The sequence below is a fragment of the Rhinoderma darwinii genome, chromosome 2, assembly GCF_050947455.1.
Source record: "Rhinoderma darwinii isolate aRhiDar2 chromosome 2, aRhiDar2.hap1, whole genome shotgun sequence".
NCBI lineage: Eukaryota > Metazoa > Chordata > Amphibia > Anura > Rhinodermatidae > Rhinoderma > Rhinoderma darwinii.
Genome location: NC_134688.1, coordinates 279,770,781 through 279,784,215, shown reverse-complemented (window position 1 = coordinate 279,784,215; position 13,435 = coordinate 279,770,781). Strand labels below are relative to the sequence as shown.

At 47.8% G+C, this 13,435-nt stretch overlaps 1 protein-coding gene across 1 annotated transcript in view; it reads right to left on the bottom strand.

Moving 5' to 3' along the window:
• Positions 1-13,435, bottom strand: part of LOC142741815 (putative transmembrane protein 244) — a 39,042-nt gene that overhangs the window by 8,130 nt on the left and 17,477 nt on the right. The window contains exons 4-5 of the mRNA XM_075851144.1: positions 11,485-11,610; positions 4,684-4,728 (exon numbers count right to left, since the gene is read on the bottom strand). Of these exons, the coding sequence (XP_075707259.1) occupies positions 4,684-4,728; positions 11,485-11,610 (171 nt within the window). The remainder of the gene's footprint in view (positions 1-4,683; positions 4,729-11,484; positions 11,611-13,435) is intronic.

Below are 13,435 nucleotides of genomic sequence, written 5' to 3'. Positions count from 1 at the left end.
AAAGGAGACAAAGTCTGTGACGTTTTTGGGCAGTGTGGGCCACCAGAACTGACAGGCAATCGGGTCTCGGGTCTTATGGGCACCCGCGTGACCTGCCAGCTTGGAACTGTGTCCCCAGCGGAGGATTCTTCCTCTGTCTGCCTGACACACAAAAGTCCTCCCCGGGGGAATATCTCTAACTTGCAGAGGGTTGACAGAGATGATGCAGGAAGGGTCAATGATATTCTGTGGGGGCCTCTTAGTGTCCTCTGTCTCGAACGACCTAGACAAGGCATCGACCCTCACATTCTTGTCAGCAGGGCGGTAGTGGAGCTCAAACCGGAACCGAACAAAGAACAGCGACCACCTGGCCTGACGAGGGTTCAGCCGTTGGGCGGTCTGGAGATAGGTGAGGTTCTTGTGGTCCGTGAATACCAGGAATGGATGAGCTGCGCCCTCTAGTAGGTGTCTCCACTCCAGCAAAGCCAGCTGATCCCCAATCGAGTAGTTGCGCTCTGCGGGAGAAAAAAGCTTAGAGTAGTAGCCACATACCACAGTCTTGCCTTTGGAGCCTCTCTAGAACAGAAGTGGGCCAGCACCAACAGAGAAGGCGTCCACCTCCAACTAAAACTGTAGAGAGACATCAGGATGATGGAGGATTGAGGCTGACGTCAAGGCCTTCTTTAAGCTCTTGAATGCGGCCTCTGCTTCTGGAGTCCACACCTTGACGTTAATGCCATTTTTGGTGAGGGTAGAGATGGGAGCTGTCAGTGAGGAGAAGTTTTGGATGAACAGCCGGTAGAAGTTGGCGAATCCCAGGAAGCGCTGTATGGCCCTTAAGCCTTGAGGGCGTGGCCATTCCAAGGCAGCGTTTACCTTTTCAGGATCCATTTTGAGACCCTGATCGGAGATGATGTAGCCCAGGAAGGGTAGAGACTTTCTCTCAAACACGTAATTCTCCAGCTTGGCATATAGGCGATTCTCCCTTAATCAAAGCAAAACTTGGCGGACGTCTTCGATGAGTTGCTGGATCTGGAGAAAAAATCAAAATGTAATCGAGATACACCACAACACAGACATTGAGGAGATCACGGAAGATGTCATTGACGAACTCTTGGAAGACCGTGGGAGCGTTACACAGGCCGCAGGGCATAACCAGGTATACTTAGTGCCCATCACGAGTATTAAATGCAGTCTTCCATTCATTACCCTGATGAATCCGGATTAGATTGTAGGCCCCCTGCAGGTCTAGTTTGGTAAAAATGTTGCTCCCCGTATGCGATCAAACAGTTCAGAAATTAAAGGCAACGGGTATCTGTTCTTTACCATGATCTGGTTGAGGCCCCTGTAGTCAATGCAGGGTCGGAGGGATCTGTCTTTCTTTTTAACAACGAAAAGAATGAAGGGCTCCCACTTGAAGCCTCAGTGGTTTGGTCACAACCCATATTGGGTCGGGCAGCGGCAGTCCATCTACTGAGGCAATGATAAACGGTTTCTCCAGAAGGGTAGTGGGCAAGTGAAGAAGATCCAAGGTTTCCGTGTATAAAATTGGCTGCAGAGCCAGAGTCCAGATAGGAAGATGCCAGGTGGGTCCTCTCGCCAGCGACAATAGTCACAGCGATAGACAGCTTGGAAGAGAGTTCTCTGTCAAATGCTATGTCGCCCAGGGTTGTCTCCCCAACCAATCCTAGGCGTTGGAGTTTTTTGGCTTCTGGGGACACTGACACACGACATGGCCAGCGAGGCCGCAATATAGTCAAAGTCCAGAAGTGCGCCTGCGCTGTTTCTCCTGGACAGATAGTCTAAGTCGATCCACTTGCATAGGGACCCCGGATGGAGCAACAGATGAGGACAAGAGGGGTTGCTGGAAGTTGGGAGCTAACCTAGGAAGCCTTCTCTCTCGACGAACCTCTTGGGATCTTTCTCTGAGCCTCATATAAACCCGGGTAGCAAGTAAAATGAGGTCGTCCAAGGTAGGTGGTAGATCAAGGGCAGCGAGTTCGATCTCAGATGACAGTCCATGCCAGAAGGAAGCTACTAACGCCTCGTTGTTCCAGGACAGCTCACCTGCCAGGGTCCGGAACTGGACTGTGTACACTCCCACGGAGGTGTCCTCCTGGCGAATGTTCAGTGGAGAGCTAGCTGCCGACGAGACTCGTCCAGGCTCCTCAAACACAGTACGGAATAGCCGCAGGAACCCTTGGAAGTCTCGGGTCCTGGCGCCATCCAAGGGAAATGCTCTGGCGTGCAAGGTGAAGTGGATATGACACTGGTTGAGAAATCCCCTGCATGCGCTTGCGTCTCTGTAAAAACGAGTCGGTAGTGGCAGCGAGAACCGAGGATCAGAACTGGTGCTGAGAGGAGGTGTTGCAGGAGGATCAGCCGGAGAAGCTGGAATCGGAGCAGAGGAGGAAGCAGCTAGTGCCCCTAGCTGTAGTGCCATGGAGTTTACTGCCACAAGGAGTTGATCCTGTCGTGTTTGCAGGTCCTGCTGATCTGCTTGCATGGCTTGAGAGGGTGACAGGACCTTGAATTGACCAGCGGGGTCCATGGCCTGAGCGTACTGTCACGGCGTGGGTGTGGACCCACTGGGCCGTACCGCGTAGCGGGATAGCAGCTGGCCAAAGTATAATTATTGTGAATCGGTGGATTACACAAGCCCACAGAGCGGTTTTGCGGAGTGCTGAAGTACATGGCCTATTGTCACGGCGCAGGGTGTGGACCCAACAGGTATTTGGCCAAACAGGTATATGCAATGTCTATAGTTCTGAAAGGGTACCTGAGGCAATGTAGACAGTAGCGGTGGTTTCAGGCTAAGATGAGGCTCCGGCAGTAGACCGACACCTGGCGGGGTGCGACACAGTAGATGCAGTGGAGAGCACAACACGACTCCAATTCTTCAAGGCACAGGGGCACGGTAGCACAGGGTACAGGCGTCCGGAACAGGAAATACTGGGAACTGGAAAACACTTAGGAGACCATTTGCAAGGACAAACTAGGGTAACTAAACAATGCTCAGGCAATGATTGAGAGGGCAGAGCCCCTTTTATAGTCCAGAGGCATTCTGAGCTAATTGCAGCTATTCTGCATGTGCGCGTACTGGCCCTTTAAGGCCCAGCACGTGCGGGTGCGCCCACCCTGCGGGAGCCGGTCTCTGAACGCGGAACTGAGTGCCGGCGTCTCCCAGGAGGGCGATGCTTCCCGGAACTCACTTGTCCATGGCCGTCAGAAGGTCAGGATGACGGTCCGCGGCCATAGACGTTACACCTATACTCTATTATGTCACTCCCTTCACAGTTCAAAACTACCTCTGGATGTGACATCAGCACAAGAACTGTGTGTTGGTAGCTTTGTGAAATGGGTTTTCATGGTCGAGCAGCTGCACACAGGCCTAAGATTACCATCCACAGTGCCAAGCGTCGGCTGCAATAGTGTAAAACATGCTGCCACTGGACTATGGAGTAGTAGAAACATGTTCTGTGGAGTAATAAATCACATTTTACAATCAATCTGATGAATAAATCTGGGTTTGGCTGATGCCATGAGAATGCTACCTACTGGAATACACAGTGCCTACTGTAAAATTTGGTGGAGGAGGGATAATGGTCTCGGGCTGTTTTTTACGGTTTGGTTTAATGCAGTAACGTTGCAGTCATTTTTCCTAATTGGAAGGACATTTTTGCTAATTTTATGCTTCTAGCTTTGTGGGAACAGTTTGGGAGTGGGGGGCTCTTTTTTGTTCTAGCATGACTTTGCACCAAGTGAAGTCTATAAAGACATAGTTTGACCTGTTTGGTTGGAGTGGCGGCTTATATAGCCACAAAAAGTGGCACAGCTCCATATTGATGCCCATGTTTTTTTTAATGGAATGTCCACCTAGCTCATATAGGTGTGATTATTATCGGTCCACATACTTTTAGCCATATAGTGTATGCTTTTATTGTTTTATGCTTCTTGCACAAAATTTGTATTCGGAAGCCAGGAAAGCACACTTTTTGGACTAACTGGATAGATTTATTGAGAAAAAAATAATTCTGCTGCTTAAAGACCTGTCAGCTATATGAATGTATTGACAACTGAGTGTTATTATGCCCCTTGTCTATGGAATATGTCCCCACACATTCTTACACTGTCCAATCAGTGCTGACCATGTCAGATTGTGTAGGGACATACCCTATTGACAATGTCCAGTTGTCCATTTATTCATACATTTCCAGTATAACAAAGGAACGACACACTGCAGAGTTCTGAGAAAAGATTCACCAGCATTATTATTTTAGGAGGAATAAAAGTATTTACAAAATCTCCAGTCAGGAGAGGTAAAAAATGATCTTATATACAAGTAGTTTGATTCAATCAATTTAAAACAATTCTTGGAACTTTTACTGTTATGGAAAAATAAAAAATTAGAAAACTGCTTTTATTTCAGATCAAGATGGACACATTTGTACATGTCCATATACGCCAATTGCACATTGTTGGGGAATATGAAACATGCTACTGAATAATGCCAGGTTATACTTTGCGCGGTTTATTACATTTCCTGTTCAAATAATAACGACAAAAAAAACTCACCCCTTACCACACAAAGAGAAATATTTGTGCCCCTAAATGATGTGCATCCTTCATAAATTTGTGAACGTACGCCGAAAAAAAAAAACAAGGTAATTCCTATTCCAAGAGTAATAAAATTATGCAGTTTACCTATTTGCAGCCACCATTGCCACATGACAGGAAATTCTTGCGTAACTGTGGAAATGAGAGTAAAATTTTGTTTTCAAAGAAAGTATCAAAGGTATTCTAAACTTATTTTGTAGCCAATCTTCTTTATTACGTGACTGAAACAAGCTGCTCCTTTTATTGTTATTAAAGGAATTGATACCAGAAGACATCCAAAGTACAGGAGGGCAGCCAGAGGTATTTCAAATGCCATGTAGCTTACCACCCTATGCATCAACAGGGTACATGCAACAGATTACAGCAGTGGTGGTCAACCTGCTACATTATGGAGACCTCAAAAGCATGCTCCCGCACCACTGTCCTCTTGCAGGTATTAACAGAGATCAAGATTCTTACCACCTCCTGTTCTAGTATTTCTATAATGGTTTAATGCAGGGGTCTCAAACTCGTCCGGGTAAGTGGGCCGCATATAGAAAAAATGGGAAGTTGACGGGCCGCATTACTTTCAAATTTGATACAATACAAAATTATTGTTAATCAATTAGTTATTTGAACTACTATAACACTATATTACTAGAATAATAATACTACATTACTATAATAATAGTGCTAGGTTTAAAATTTGAGATATTTCTCCACGTGCTTATTTCAACAATCCAGCTTTCCAGTTTAAGTGTCGCTAAATGCAGTCCGGCTGCTCAGTTAGCACACATGTCAAGATTGGGCAGCCCCTTTTTAGATAGTGCCGTAGTGCCGTCTGTGGATGCTGCCGCAGTGCCCTCTGTGGATGCTGCCGCAGTGCCCTCTGTGGATAATGCAACACACCCCTAGATAAGGCCACAGTGCCCTCTGTAGATAAGGCCACAGTGCCCTCTGTAGATAAGGCCACAGTGCCCTCTGTAGATAAGGCCACAGTGCCCTCTGTAGATAAGGCCACAGTGCCCTCTGTAGATAATGCAACACACCCCTAGATAATGCCAGTGTCCTCTTCAGATACTGTCACACACCCACTTGTAGATAACGCCAGTGCCCTCTGTAGAGGCTGCCACAGTGCCCTCTGTAGAGGCTGCCACAGTGTCCTCTGTAGAGGCTGCCACAGTGTCCTCTGTAGAGGCTGCCACAGTGCCCTCTGTAGAGGCTTCCACAGTGCCCTCTGTAGAGGCTTCCACAGTGCCCTCTGTAGAGGCTGCCACAGTGCCCTCTGTAGAGGCTGCCACAGTGCCCTCTGTAGAGGCTGCCACAGTGCCCTCTGTAGAGGCTGCCCCAGTGCCCTCTATAGAGGCTGCCCCAGTGCCCTCTGTAGAGGCTGCCCCAGTGCCCTCTGTAGAGACTGCCCCAGTGCCCTCTGTAGAGGCTGCCCCAGTGATGTCAGGGGCTTGCCCAGAGCTGGAGTCCCAGGCAGAGCTAGTAGGCTCTTCCTGGGACTCCAGCTGTGCTCCTGACATCACTGGGACTCCTGCTCTGGGGAAGACCCTGACATCATTGTCGATGTATGGACAGCGATGTCAGAGGGTTCCCCAGAGTCCCGGAGCAGAGCCGATAATAGCGCTCTGCCCGGGACTCCGCTCTGGGCAAGACCCTGACACACTGTCCATATATGGGCAGCGATGTCAGGGAATTCCACAGAGTCCCGGAGCAGAGCCGACACCAGCGCTCTGCTCGGGACTCCGGCTCTGGGGAAGCCCCAGACATCGCTGTTCATATGTGGACAGCGATGTAAGGGAATTCCAGAGTCTCGGAGCAGAGCCGATACTAGCGGCTCTGTGTCCCGCGGGCCGCAGATGACAGCCCCAGGGGCCGCATGCGGCCCGCGGGCCGCGTGCTTGAGACTCCTGGTTTAATGGCACTGAAACCAATTCCAGAGATTATCACTAAAGTTGGCCATATACATTTGATTTTCCCTTTTGGATCCCATGGCTTTCAATGGGATCCGCTGAATATCGAATGTCTATATAGCCAGTCTATCGACATTTTTCATTGTTGAAAATTATCATTGGACAGGAGATAAGCAGAGTAAGGTGTGTCTGACTGCCACTTATCACCCTTTTCCTAATAAACATGCATGCCTGGCTAATATGAACCTGTATGTTTATCGTTAACAGGTGGAACATAGCTGTTAGCCGAACAGGCGGAAAACTGTGAGTTGTGTATAAGCAGTATAATAAAGGCAGTCATCTATCATCTGAATTAGGAATACTTTACTAGATTTTGTATGAGTGCTGTCATCAAGGATGTAAGGATGATAATAAGTTTAATTTAATGTAGGAGGCAGGTCAAAAAAATCACCCAATGAGATATATGTAATTTGAATAGCGAACATTTACGTGAAGATCCTGAGGACACATGTATTATGTACATCTACAGCAACTTCCTAACTGAGCTGTTCTGCTGGTAAATTATTTTAAACACATATCAATTACTATAAGCTTCAAGGGAACCTGTCAGCAGTTTGGAGGTCTTAAAACTGCTGACAGGGTGATATAGGAGAGGGGAAGGGCCTTTAAAACTTGCCTTTTTTTCTCGGTTGCAAGTTGCATGACCGAATGAATGATGTTTAGTTCCCCTGGAGTGCTGATCTTAAAGGGAACCTGTCACCAGCATTTCATTTACTGATGGGACACTTTTGTTGTGTCGAGCACTGAAGGATCATTATTACCATCTGAGGCACTGTGGATTACGAGTTTGTTTAGAGCACGGTTCTCAAACTCGGCCGAGTAAGTGGATAGTTATTTGATCTACTATAACACTATATTCAGTGGCGTAACTACCACTGTAGCAGCCGTAACGGCTGCTACGGGGCCCGCGGCATAAGGGGGCACGTGTCGCCCGCCGGCACGAGCCCCCACCATGCCCAGAGGCTTCGCTAGCAGCCGCTATGGCTGCTACAGCGCGACGCCACTGAACACTACGGCAGAGCAGGGAGGTATCTCCCCGCTCTGCCATTAAACAAAATACATGTATCCCCTATCCACAGGATAGGGGATACATGTGTGATCGCTGGCATTGATAGGGAGAACGGGGGACCGAAAGTCCCCTGAAGTTCTCCATCACAAACCTCGGACTTCCGGGGTCTGTGTCGGCAGCTCTGTAGAAATGAATGGAGCGCCGGTCGCGCGTGTGCGCATGCGTGACCAGCGCTCCTTTCATTTTTATTGAGCTGTGCAGATGCCGGAAGTCAGAGGTTAGTCATGGAGAACTTCGGGGGACTTTCGGGGGACTTCGGGCGCTAGTGGACTCCTTGTGTCCTTCATCGTACATCTTATCCCTAATTCAAGTGATTATCTTGATAGACCCTACAACGGCTCCATGTTATTCTTTATTTGATGCAGCTGATCCCCCAACTCTGCTCAATACGGCACATTTCACGCACGTCTGAGTCACCTTGGTCTTCTACACAGGCTGGGCGACTACCATTACAGTGCCCACAGGGCTTGTCACCCAGCTTTCCACAGATCCTGAATGTCATATACACAGTTATACCCCCTGCACTCCCTCTTACTGCACTGCCGGGGTCAGAGTAATTCATGAACCAGGAGGCTCAGGATGAGCACTTACACTTTATATATCTGACAGCTGTTCTTCCCGGCTCCCCGTACACAGGCGCACGTGGCTGGTAATTCATGTTTATGTCAATGGGGAGAAGGAATAAACTGACGCACGACCGCCCAGTCAGCAGGATATCTCCTGCAAGAATAATGGTGAAATCTAACATGCCCCCTATCCTGTTACCTACAGGGGGGGCTGTATGGCGTTACCTACAGGGGGGGCTGTATGGCGTTACATACAGGGGGGCTGTATAGGGTTACCTACTGGGGGGGCTGTATGGCGTTATCTACAGGGGGGCTGTATGGTGTTATCTACAGGGGACGCTGTATGGCGTTATCTACAGGGGGGGCTGTATGGCGTTACCTACAGGGGGGGCTGTATGGCGTTATCTACAGGGGGCTGTATGGCGTTATCTACATGGGGCTGTATGGCGTTATCAACAGGGGGCTGTATGGCGTTATCTACAGGGGGGCTGTATGGCGTTATCTACAGGGGGGCTGTATGGCGTTATCTACAGGGGGGGCTGTAAAAAAGGCACTATCTACAAGGGGGGGGGGTTGTGTGACACCCAGGGGAGGGGGGCCCCAGTCAAAAGTTTGCTATGGGGCCCAGTCTTTCCTAGTTACGCCCCTGACTATATTACTATAATAATAATACTACATTACTATAATAATACCGCTAGGTTTAAAGAGGCTCTGTCACCACATTATAAGTGGCCTATTTTGTACATGATAGATTCTGCCACAGTGCCCTCTGTAGATAATGCCACAGTGCCCACTGTAGAGAATGCAACACACCCCTAGATAATGACACAGTGTCCTCTGTACATACTGCCACAGTGTCCTCTGTACATACTGCCGCAGTGCCCTCCATAGATGCTGCCACAGAGCCCTCCATAGATGCTGCCACAGTGCCCTCCATAGATGCTGCCACAGTGCCCACCATAGATGCTGCCACAGTGCCCTCCGTAGATGCTGCCACAGTGCCCTCCGTAGATGCTCCCACAGACTCCTCCGTAGATGCTGCCACAGTGCCCTCCGTAGATGCTGCCACAGTGCCCTCCGTAGATGCTGCCACAGTGCACTCCACAGATGCTGCCACAGTGCCCTCCGCATATGCTGCCACAGTGCCCTCCGCAGATGCTGTCACAGTGCCCTCTGCAGATAATGCCACACATACCCCAAGTAGATAGCTCCATTGGGGCTCCCTTTAGGAGTGGAATCCCCAGCCAGAGTTTTGCCGACGCTTTGGCTGGGAATTCCTTTACTGTCCATACACAGTGACGTCAGGGGATCCTCCTGCACCGGAATGTGATATCAGGGGCAAACCCGGAGCAAAGCACTAGTATAGGCTCTGCGCCAGAACTCTGGGGAAGCCATTAACATCAGTGTCCATATATGGACAGTGATGTCAGGGGCTTGCCCAGAGCTGGAGTCCCGGAGCAGAGACGCTTCTAGCACTCTGCCTGGGATTCCAGCTCTGCTTCTGATATCACTGTCCATATATGGACATGGATGTCAGGGGCAACCCCAGAGCTGGAGTCCCGGGCAGAGGGCAAGTAGGCTCCACCTGGGACTCCAGCTGTGCTCTTGACATCACTGGGACTCCTGCTCTGGGGAAGCCCCAGACATCACTGTCGATTGTATGGACAGTGATGTCAGAGGTTTCCCCAGAGCAGAGCCTATACTAGTGAACTTCCCGGGACTCCAGCTCTGGGGAAGCTCCATACATCGCTGTCCATATGTGGACAGCGATGTCAGAAGATTCCAGAGTCCCATAGTAGAGCCTATACTAGCACTCTGCACGGGACTCCGGCTCTAGGGAAGCCCCAGACATCACTGTCGATTGTATGGACAGCGATGTCAGAGGTTTCCCCAGAGCAGAGCCTATACTAGCGCTCTGCCCGGGACTCCAGCTCTGGGGAAGACCCTGACAACACTGTCCATATGTGGACAGTGATGTCAGGGAATTCCAGAGTCCTGGAGCAGAGTCTGTACTAGCGGGCCGCGTGCTTGAGACCCCTGGTTTAGAGGATGGGGTATAGGAGGGGAGAATGCTGGAAAAGCAAGAAACCAACATGTCTGTGTGTCAAATTCCGCAGAGATGAGTCGTGGCTGAAATAAGTCATCACAATGGTCTGGTCCAGATGGAGAAAAAAAGGGAAAGTGAACAACTAATCAGAGAAAACATCACCTAAGTTATTGGGGGAAAGCTACAAGCAGAGCTGTGATTGGTGAGACACTACTAGCACACTGCACAGGCAATGATTTTGTAATGTGTCCGTAAAAATTTTGGTCTGTCCGTGATTTTTATCTCAGTTGTCCAGAAATTTCTGAAGTGGAGCTTGACAAATCTGTCCGCTTTGCCTGACGTGACTCACCGTTAGGAGCCGAGGTGTTTATGTGGCGAAGCGTCGGATGTCAACTTCTGACTGGGGTCGGTGAAGGCCCGGGAGTGAACCAGTCCACTCACCTGACCCCATGTCGATGACGTCAGGTCAGGTGACTGGATTGGTCCACTCCAGGCACTGACCCTGCTTGGCAGCGGCCTGCATATTTTCAGATTCCACAGACGTTAAGCAGAATGTAAAAATATGACTATTCCTTTACACTGCGCATGTACATTTTGGCGCATGCGCAGTGCAAAGCTCCGGGAGAATGCGGAAAACCCCCAGACGGTGCTTTTTTTCTGCTGGACGCTACGATCGGCAGAAAAGAACACCCATTTATGCGAACTGTCCATAAATTTGGCAACCTGGTTCAGTTTTGCACAACGTATTATGAGCCAAAATGCAGACGCTCGTGTGCATGAGGCCTAAGACCAGAGCATAAAGATCCATCAGCACTCATGCACACAAGCATATTATAGCTCCATGCTGGAGCCATATATTTAGAACAAGGGATGAGAAGCAATACCGTCCTTGACTAATTATACGTCTCATGCACAGAACTAAAATGTGGCCGTGTGCACAGAGGACCATCCCAATAAAGGACCACGAATTGCAATACATTTACATATCTATTTCTGACCAAATGTTGGCTACACAGCAACAGCAGACATTGCTAGTGAAGTGATAGAAGTGAGACAGCTGGATAGGAAAGTAACATACTATATTGCTTTGTGACCAGAAAAATATTGTCACTGTGGCTAGATCCATATTCTGCCTGCCATGAACGTCATAACTACAATCTTCTGATCTAAACATTCTGAATGCCAGAGCAATAGTCATCTTGTTTGAGACTTTCAGATAAACAGTAAAAAAAATTATACAGCACTTACCTACACAACAAACGATTACATGAATAAAAGTCACTGTGGCAGAATAATCCCATACCATGGAGCCAACAACAGGGACAAATAGAAGGCCACTCAAGAAGAAGGTTATCACTGCAGAAATCACATGTACTGGAAGAAAGAGTAAAAATTTGAGTACTTCAAGTAAGCAGTCCTTGTTTTTTTCATTACCGTCATTTGTCCATGACACTGGAGACGCTTTATCCAAACTACCTAATTTAATCATTCTTTCTGATTGTTTATTGGTAGAACTAGATGTTGAGTTCCTTTACACCCAATTTCCCATTGGGCTGCGTTACGAGCAGTAACAATCTTCTTAGATATGTATCGACCTGATTTTGCTCATCAAAATGAGTTTATTGTCGATATGCTGGAATTTGTACTGACTCATAATTGTTTTTGTTTTGATGATAAGTTCTATCTACAGGTGGAAGGAACTGCCATAGGTTCTTTTTGTGCACCATCATATGCTTGCCTCAACCCAGGTTACTGGGAGTTGGTGGCTGTTTTATTCTTGTGAACCATTTAAGAAATTTGTCTCTTGCTGGTTTCGTTATATTGACGATGCGTTCATGGTATGGAATGGTACATGTGAGCAATTGGACGACGTTGTTTGTCATCTCAACCATAAGGAACTTAATATTCACTTGACTAACACTGTTAGGCTGGGTTCACACGAGCACATTAACGTCCGTAATGGACGGACGTATTTCGGCCGGAAGTCCCGGACCGAACTCAGTGCAGGGAGCCGGGCTCCTAGCATCATAGTTATGTACGATGCTAGGAGTCCCTGCCTCTCTGCAGGACAACTGTCCCGTACTGAAAACATAATTACAGTACGGGACAGTTGTCCTGCAGAGAGGCAGGGACTCCTAGCATCATACATAACTATGATGCTAGGAGCCCGGCTCCCTGCACTGAGTTCGGTCCGGGACTTCCGGCCGAAATACGTCCTTCCATTACGGACGTTAATGTGCTCGTGTGAACCCAGCCTTAGCGACACTGAGGTTAGTTTTCTTGATTTGATGATAAAAAAGAATGGCAATAGCGTCGAAACTCATACATTTAGAAAGCCTACTGTCAAGATGAGTTTTAAGAATCCTATGAAGTTTTGTATTGTCAGCAAAAACTGACACCTTGCTATCAATCCCATCAACAAGGTCATTAATAAAGAGATTAAACAGAATTGGGCCTAACACCGATCCTTGTGGTACCCCACTGCTGACTATAACCCATTTTGAGTAAGTTCCATTTATAACGACTCTTGCAGACCAAAAATAAAAATATGGTAAATCCAAAGGATATTATTCCGAATTCGATAGTACTACCTACTGATCAGTGGAATAAAGTCAGATTTATTTCTCGCTTTGGCCAACACTGGGACACTGTTAAAGAGGTGTTAGTAAAAATTGGCCACATTTAGTTCTATGCAAGCCTAAACGCAATATGATAGGAGACTATCCGAGCATAACTTCAAGACGAGCTCCAAATTTACGTGACTTACTTGTAAGTTCGGAATTTAGAAGATCTTGTGTGAAGACTTGGCCGACTCATCCACTTAAGGGAATGTTCAAATGCGGCACATGCTCGCAATGCAAGTATGTAAAGAAATCTAATGTATTCTTTGACTCTACTAAGTGCGCAGTTTTTTGAACTGCCGTTCTAATATGGTTGTATACTTGATTTTTTGTCTCTGTAAGAAGTATTACGTAGGGGAAACCATTAGGGAATTGCAATTACGAATTTCTGAACATATCCGCGATATTAGGAATATCGGGATGGGAGGAGTTCCCTAGTTATCCACTTTAGGGACTTTCATGGACAGTCACCAAAAAGCCTTTCCTTTATGGCTATTTACCAACTCCCCTGGGGCAATAGGGGTGGATGTCGTGTTCGTCTGTTACTTCAAAAATAAAGTATATGGATATATACTTTG